This window comes from Dermacentor variabilis, chromosome 7, assembly GCF_050947875.1.
Source record: "Dermacentor variabilis isolate Ectoservices chromosome 7, ASM5094787v1, whole genome shotgun sequence".
NCBI classification, from domain to species: Eukaryota; Metazoa; Arthropoda; class Arachnida; order Ixodida; family Ixodidae; genus Dermacentor; species Dermacentor variabilis.
The window spans coordinates 66,237,065-66,245,607 of NC_134574.1; the positions used below are offsets into that span (position 1 = coordinate 66,237,065).

General features: G+C 45.3%; 1 protein-coding gene across 1 annotated transcript; it reads left to right on the forward strand.

The window, feature by feature from the left end:
- The first annotated feature begins 977 nt into the window (after window positions 1-977).
- On the forward strand, window positions 978-8,260 carry LOC142586822 (uncharacterized). The gene is made up of 3 exons (XM_075697687.1): window positions 978-1,056; window positions 4,191-4,569; window positions 8,057-8,260. The coding sequence occupies exons 2-3, from the start codon at window positions 4,292-4,294 to the stop codon at window positions 8,217-8,219; spliced, it is 441 nt and encodes a 146-aa protein (XP_075553802.1). The 5' UTR covers window positions 978-1,056; window positions 4,191-4,291; the 3' UTR covers window positions 8,220-8,260.
- The last annotated feature ends 283 nt before the right edge of the window (window positions 8,261-8,543 follow it).

The following is an 8,543-nucleotide window of genomic DNA, read 5'->3' on the forward strand; positions in this document are numbered from 1 at the left end:
CAGCTGAAATTATCAACAGGTTTGTTCCTTTCTTTTTTAAGCTATCTATTCATACATTAAAATTAAGTACGGCACACTTTAGCCTACTGTGGCGCCCCTGGCGTTTTCAGAATGACAGCGACGAGATCACTTAGTTTCTGCTGACGTGCAGTGTCAGTTTACAGGCTGGTCATCTTTTCGCAGTTATTGGAAACAAATGACTTTCACTTGTATCTGATTCCACGAATACAAATCATACGGCGAGACATATGAAACGGACGCTGCGTATCAATAGCTCATTTGACGGCCACATCGTGAACGGACAGGCATTCCTTTCCTGCTTTCGCCAGCCAGGTTGCTGCAATCGCATGGCGTACGATAATAACCATATGGGAATCAGAACACAGTTTGACTGCGTCTTATTTTGTCATGCTGTACCCGACAACTTCGCGAAGACTTAAGTCGTAACATAGGGACTCTCTAGATATTCTCCAGCTTCATATCACTGCAATAGTGAAAACACGAGCAGAAGTATTGGATGTTAGATAAAAATTTAGAGACCGGCACAGTTGTATCTGTCAAACTTAACAGTCCGCTGCCATATGCAGGCGCTCTCACAAGAAGGCATCATTTCGAGTCACTTCCAGTATTTACAAGAAAAAAAAAACTACAAGAAGCTTTGGCTCGAGTGCTCCCATCTAATTACATGGAAACAGAGAAATTATTTTTCTAGACAGCCACTGCACGAATTTTGGTGAGGTGCATTGAACTGAAAAGAAAAGAAAGCTACCATCCACTGACTGTAGAAAGCTGATTTCCTTTAATCATATGTTTTGTGAAAAGTTGAAATTCGCCAAGTTTGAAAACACAAGTATGAAGTTTACAATTTAAGACAGGTAAAGCGCGAATATAACAAGGACAGCGGAAAGAATGAATTCCTGCTGTAGTGCTTCCTTTACCAGCACTAAACTATGTCGTCATTGCAGATGATGCAAGGCCAGAGGAAGGAACCACCTCCTTCTTTTCGCAAGCTCTACACTAGGAAGAATAAGGAGCAGCAACTGAATGAAGCATCGGGTAAAGACTTCCGCTTGCTAGCGTAGTGAACTCATCCCGATGCCATAAACGTTATTTTCTTCTGCATATGTGGGACAAGAACACGCACGTATTGCAATAATGCTTCCTACGAGGCATACCTGTGCATTACCGTAAGTCCGTGCGTGGCTTGCAATACTTATGCAGAAATAACACTGTCTGCATAACCACTTCTTATTTTTCACGTCGCAATACACTGGCAGAGGTCAGAAATTTCGAGAATGCTGAAATTTTCTTTTGTACACTACAGTCGGGCAACTCCCTACCCCGAGTATTATGGTCTTACCTAAGGAGAACTCTTTTTGAACTTCATCACTGTGAAAATATCCGACTTATTTTGTTGATGTATTGCGCTGGGACAATTCCTGTCAACGACGCTGCTAGGCAAAAAAAAAACACTAAACTTCCACAGCCCTTAACAAATCACTTAGCAGAGTGTTTGCCGAACATAAGGCTTGGTTTTGAAGTTAGGTAAGCGTTCCGGCATAAAATAGCCTGCCCTTAAATCCTAAATTGAACTTTCCTATGTTTCGGCACGCGAGAAGTGTGCGCCTTAGATGATTGCTTCCATTGCTTTCTCACTACGCATTGCTCCGGCCACGCAAGCATTCGCCAGTGATGTCTTGCTTCGTGTCCTTCACTGCACCGATATGTTCGGTCCGTATTTGTTAATGAGGCAGACTCCTGTTAGATCTGATTGACTTTTGAAGCCACGAGACAACTAAAAACTTTGTGGAAAATTCTTCCAGAGACCTGATAAAACATCACTGATGCAGCGTCTCTGTAAATTACTTTCGTTAGTATCATGTGCTAAAAACCAGTTTCGTTACCGAAACACACTGACGAACATATAAAATCAGGAGGCCGATAGTTGCGTGGAAGCTGAATCTTGGATAGCTACGTCATATTGCGACATCTTAAGTTCACGTCTCCCTTGAGTTTGTTAATGGACTACGCGATAGTCTCACACGAAATAATATCAGTTTGATCAAAAGTGGGTGGCTACACGATATTTAAACCATTGATATATGCTGCTCTATGCATATTACATTGTATCCTTCAAATTCAGGCGGCTTCTTCTCATCTTTCCTTTGTAATTAAATTTTGTTAGCTAATAGAAACGGCGTCTACACAGTACACAATGGGGACAAGGAGGACATATTATTTGGAAAAAACCTAGTGATGCTCACTCCAAGTGTAGCAGCTGGCTGCGCGCAACCCACAGGACCACTCGTACCAATAGGAACGTAATAGGAATTTATGTGATCTTTAAGTTCTTTTAATGTTTCACTGAGATTCGACTCTTACTGTGAAGATCACTACGAGACGTTAAACGCCGTATCATTGGAGCAACGTTCAGCAGGGCCAGAACAGGAGCAGCAGTAGGAAGCCGAAACGACGCAGTAATACTAATGCACCTGCCCTCGCCTCCACCTTACGCATTGTTCTCCTCCAAAGTACACTGTTGTATATACCGATATTTAAAGAAGTATGAGCGCCTTTTAAACATTTTCTTTTTTGAGCTTCTGTTATAACTTGCGCTTGGTCGCTTTACGTCTCTTTTCAGTATTGGAATGGGCATTCGTAGATATTGAGCATTTTCAGATTGCATCGCGCGCTGTCCATTGCCGCAGCCATGTCTAATCGTGCCTTGAAAATGCTCTAGAAGAACACCTAAAAGAAGCACGAAATACAAGCATTGAATCAACCCAGATTGTGAGCGTACCTTTCTAGAAAGTATACAGCGTTCTTTCATGCAAAGAGACAACACGTACAAGGTTATCGGACCAAGAGAGAGATCAGTTCAGAACGCTATAAGACAGAATCTTCTCTAGCTGTGGAATAATGTCGCTTGCTCGCTAGCGAATTTCGCATCGCCTTTATAAACCAGCCCTCGCACCACCAGGATCTTTTTGAGTAATCCCGTGAAAACGCGATTCCTGGCATCGATCTGACAAGCGTCTGTTCGATTCGGTTTTATATCTCCTGGCTTGCAGTTTTGGAAAAAATGCCTCGACTACTCTAGTCTCTTCACTTTTGCAGAAAAATCATGAAACAATGTGAGACAAGGTTCAGTTAAATCTTCGCTTTAAGCTCGATGCTCAACGAGTTTGTAGCCGCACATCATGATACCTCACAAAAGAAGAACACAATGTACACTCTTATGAAGATCAAAAGTCAAGATGGGGGCAGAAGTACGCGCTTAACTATTGTCATAGTTAAATGTTGCAGTTAAATATCTCCCAAGGCATCGCACCATCTTTACGCTCTAAAGCCTGACCAACAGACACAATAAAATTTCCAAGTAGTTCGAGAACATAGCATCAAAGAAGTTATCCCAAAAACAAGCCAACAAATCAGATGCACACTCATCACACCGAATAGACCAAGTAGTGCCAAGTCAATGACGGTGCTAAGCAACTCAGCTGCAATGTATCATATATCTCAACAACTGTTGTCACAGAGTTGAAGGAAAATTTACAACCGCAATGATCAAGTTTGGTAGTTGAACGCCACTGTGCACAGCTCTCACTCTGTGCCCCTGTAAAGGGGCAAATTCATTTTAAGCTTTATTGTCGTGTCCGAGACTTCATGCGCTATTCTACGGGAAACGCGATCCTAAATGGATACCCCTATACCTAACTCAAACCTCATACTACTAATGATGGTCGTAAAACTTTAGAAATCGCCAGCGCAACAACTTGCAACATCTCTCTAATATTATTGTAAGTCTTGCTACGGCTCTTCACTCGATCCTGAAAAGTACAAAACATTTGATCGGCGATAATTACTATCTTGCCTTCTTTCCTAAAACCATCTATAACTCACGACCACATTATTCGTTACCACTTATTATGCTCGTTCTAATTATTAGTTACCTTTTAAGCTTGCTCTAAATATTATTGTTCTTTCACATACTTGCCATCGATTCTTTTCCATGCTGTTGAAATCGTTGGGAACCCTTTAACAGTGTTGTGTTTAACAATGTAAAGTGTCTGCATTTTATATGTACTGTATAATCAAATCTACGACAAACTTCACGTATGGAACTCGACCACAAAGCGGAGAAAAAGCACAGGGCTCATTGCGGCGCAACGCTTTTGTTCAACGTGCAGGACGAGCGGTCCTTCAGCCAGCGCCCGCTGCAGCTCCTACCGCAGGCGCAGCCCAAGCAGGCGCGATTCCCGCAACATCCGGGGCGGCGCATGTTGCTGGCATGCGCTGCACCGGCAATAAGGCTCCCAAAGTGCGCCACCGTGCGCCACCTGCTCAGGCACCCGCGATGCCTACTGCACTGAAGGAGAGACAGCTCGCCAACGAGCACTCGACCACGCCGCTCTCAGATGACCAGGGGGCGCAGAGCGAGCGGCTGATGATCGCCCTGCTGGCCGTCTGCGCGCTCATCGCCGTCCTGGTCATAGTCTATCTCCTGCTCGTGCTATCCAGGGAGACCTGGTATCACAACGTTTTCCCGACGCGGAGTGATCCCAGAATGTGAGCAATCAACGATCGATCGCAGCTGTCGTGTAACTTCGCGAATATCTCTTTTAGCGCGAACCATACTTTTCATCAGCTTAGCGCTTTGCAGATATATATTTGCTACCCGTTACGTCTAAATTTCTAGTGCACCTTGTTCGAGTTTCGGCCAGTTTACTCCGCTTTCAGGATTAGCCCATGCAGCTTCACACCCTGGGAGTGAGCACGACGCCAGCGTCCTCATCAAGCGGCGATGTCGCTTGCTTCATAATGGTCGGGTGGTGTGGCGTTATCAGTCACGTCTGTTAAGGGCATTGCGCACTACGGCAGTTCGATTCCGGTTCATGGGTGACAGTGGATGGCATGTATTACTCGACAGGGATTAGCAGCGTCAGCTTTTTACATGTCTGGAACCACCTATGAACTTCACCTACGTGTCTACGAGACCGCAACCGGTCTGTTTTTGAGGTATGCTGTGACTGCGCCACGTCGTAATAACCTGAGACAAATACCTGGGTACTATGCGATTCGCTAACAGAAAGCATTGCAAGATATTGGCAGTCATCTACCTACCCGCTGGGGTTGCTTAGTGGCTATGGTGTTGGGCTGCTGAAGGCGAAGTCGCGGGGCTAAGTCCTAGCCACGGTGGCCACATTTCGATGGGGGCGAAATGCGAAAATACTCGTGTTTTCAGAATTAGGTGCACGTGAAACAACCCCAGGTGGACCATATTTCCGGAATCCCCCACTACGGCATGCCTCATAATCAGATCGTGATTTTTGCGTGTTAAACCCCATAATTTATTTTGATTTAGTAGTCACCGGCCCCGTGACAGGCGTTGATTTGGCTTCATTTTGAATCTTACTGCGAAAATTCATGCGCTGGCTCCTTATGACAGTTTGCAACAAGTACTTGAGCTCTGTGAATGAGGGCTCTCACAATGTGGGCGCCACATGTACCACAATCGCAAAGGCGGCGGTTGTATAGGCGGTAAAGCCGTGCGATCCTCTTTCAAGGTGCTTACAACCAGAGATTGTGCGCTCAAGGAGTCTGAACTGCACAGCTCCCGCTCTGGTTTCCGCAGTGTTGACTTCGTCATCGCGCATGAAATGAGCACCATGTGCTGCAACATACTCGCCCGGTTCGACGATAGCAGTCGCCGTATCACGTTCAACTACAGCGTGTGTACAACTACAACGAGCCGTTCAAAGGTGCGATCTACATGGTTCGTGCAAACCTGCGACAGTTGCTTCCTGTTCGCGCCGCCGACGTGTAGGAGAGCAGCAAGCTTCGAGACAGCGTCTTCGACCTGTAGGTCACCTGGAACCATTCGTACTAGTTCTCTTTGACTTGGATCGTGCCGCGAAAGGATATCAGGTACATTTGCAACCATCCTTAACAAACTCGGCGATCATGGGGTGTTGAACGACGAACAGCTGCATCTAGTAGAGGCGGGGTTTGTAGCCATGGAGGACGCCTTGCTGATTTGTCCATCTGGCGTGTGCACGTCTACTCTCATAGGAAAGCCGAGGAATTCAACTGCAAGGCCCGGCTGGCTGGAGTGACAGCGCCATCAGGACTTGTGCCGGTGACCTCTTTACCGAAACACGCAACGTGAGCGAAGAGGAGGCTGAAATCTTCAAGCTGCATCGTATGCCCACCATTAAGATCAGCGTATTCCAAAGGCGGATCTTGTTTTCGCTAGCCCGCTTTATAAGATTGGTTTGAACGTCCACGCTTCAACGTGCTTCAGGTTGCCGAAGGCACCGTTGTGCCGTCGGCAACCTCAAGTACATGAAGTACAATTAGTTTGGACTAATGTCCATAGTGATTGGCGTTCTCACTTTTACGTGATGGGGCGTGTCCCCATGACCAAAAGAAACACCTAGGCGGCAAGAAACCAGAAACAATGTTGCACTGAGTCCCGATCTAGCTTCTCGCTGTGTCTGTGAAGTTATATTGGCGGAGCGGCGTCACTAGTAGCGAGCATTAAGTTTTTGCTGGTCCAGGCGAGCGACACCACCGCCCTCAACCCTTACAGCAATCAATACAGATATGCTGTTTTAATTTTGTTGGTTTTCTTTTACTCGGAACAGAATGTCTGATGAGATACAATTGATTGGGGAGCCTCAAAGGGGCTCTTACGATAAGCTCGCCTAGAAGTGCGTACGTGGAGACATGGGTAGCGCTGTGTACGTGCCACTTAGCCAGGTTGCGAGTATTGAAGAACTGAACCAGCGATCGCAGACAACATTACACGTTCACGAAAATCCGTACAGTGACCTGTCGGAATATTTTCGCACGTTGCCCGTAATATATATATATATATATATATATATATGAAGATAGATAGATAGGACGTGCATCTACCAGGCGGCTCCCCATACTAGCATGAGGGGTGCTACCGGTGGTGTTGCAGGCGTCACATAACGATTGCGGACGAGATGAAACGGGCGGAACGCCGTCGGCATTTCTTAATTTATATTTGTCTATGCCTGTCAAATGTTCATGGCGAGTGACTGTCTTTTATTATGTGAAACCTGTGTTATTGTAGCAGTTAGATACGAACCTGTAAGCTGGTTTGCTAACAGACAACTACGAAAAATTGGCGTATAAGCGATGCTTTCTTTGATATATACTGAAATGTCTTTCGCTTCTTCTTTTATTTTTTGTAACCCAACGCTCCTCCTTCAGTGCACGCTTTGGTTTGATCTTTGTCCCCTTGCATTCTGTCTACACTCGGCTGCTTCTGTTCCTTACTTCACTTTTTTCTTTGTGCTCTGCTTCCCTATATGGGCAGAAAAAAGTATTCAAAGCTCATTGTTTTAAGACCAACTAAGGGCCGTCCAGGGGGCCCATGATGTCGCTGTAGGGCTTGGCCTGACAGCGCCAACGTGGGAGCATATTGACAGCGAGCTTCATTGCTCATTGAGTGAGATGTGTTCATGTTTAATTGTGTGCGCGTGACACCACTCTCGTTAATTTAGTTAAAACACGCTGGCGGGCTAATTTGTTTGTATACATGACAGAATACGTAAGCACGACTGAATGAGGACGTAGGAAGAAATAGACACACAGAGACAGCGATGTGCCTGTGTGCCTCTTTCTTTCTACATCTTCGTTCAGTAGCGCTTACACAGTCTGTGATTGTTAATTTAGTTAGTAAACGAATGTCTACAAGTTTATACAGCCGTTAAAAGCTACTATCCTTATTTCGTATAGCAATCTACTAATTTGCTATCGGAATCGTTGCTTGGCCTTTCGGGCGCAACTACGACTTTTTTTTTTCATTACAACAAAACAAATTTAATCATAACGGCTTTTGTTAGTGCAAAAGAAATTTCTCCGTACCCTTTTATATTTAGGTGCGTCCTGCCTCGGTAAAGCTTCCCTTTACGATTCTTTATTTTCGTAGACGAGTCGTTTTGAGTCTACCACAGATCCAGAATAGTGAATGCACGGTTGGCTGTGTGACACCTCTCTCTTTTCTTTATTTTCCATCCAGCAATGCCACTGTCACCAGAAAACAAGGGCTCTCGAAACCTCGCATATTGAAAGACAACAAAGAAAACAATACCGACAGAGATGATCTGCACAGCCTCACGTACGACGGGTATGAAGTTGAGCCTACTGTTGACGACGTGGACGAGACAACTGGAACCCGATAGCTGATGACGCAGTAGTGCGTGAAGAGCACAGGTGTGTGACTCACAACCTGCAGAACGAAGAAATATTTTTGTTTCCCATGCGACCTTATGGTATCAGTAAACGCCACTTCATATACTGACATCTCGTCTCATTCTAACTTTCAAAAATTATCGAAGTTTTGTTGGAGCAGCTGCTGAAGAACACAAACCGTTCTCAAGCATAGTTTTCCAAAAGTGTTCCATTGCATTTGATGCACCGAAAATCCCTATGCTGAGATGAGTTGCGCTTTCAGGCGCAAGCTACACGTGGCCCGCAGATTAACGAAACTCACCAACGCTGATTAC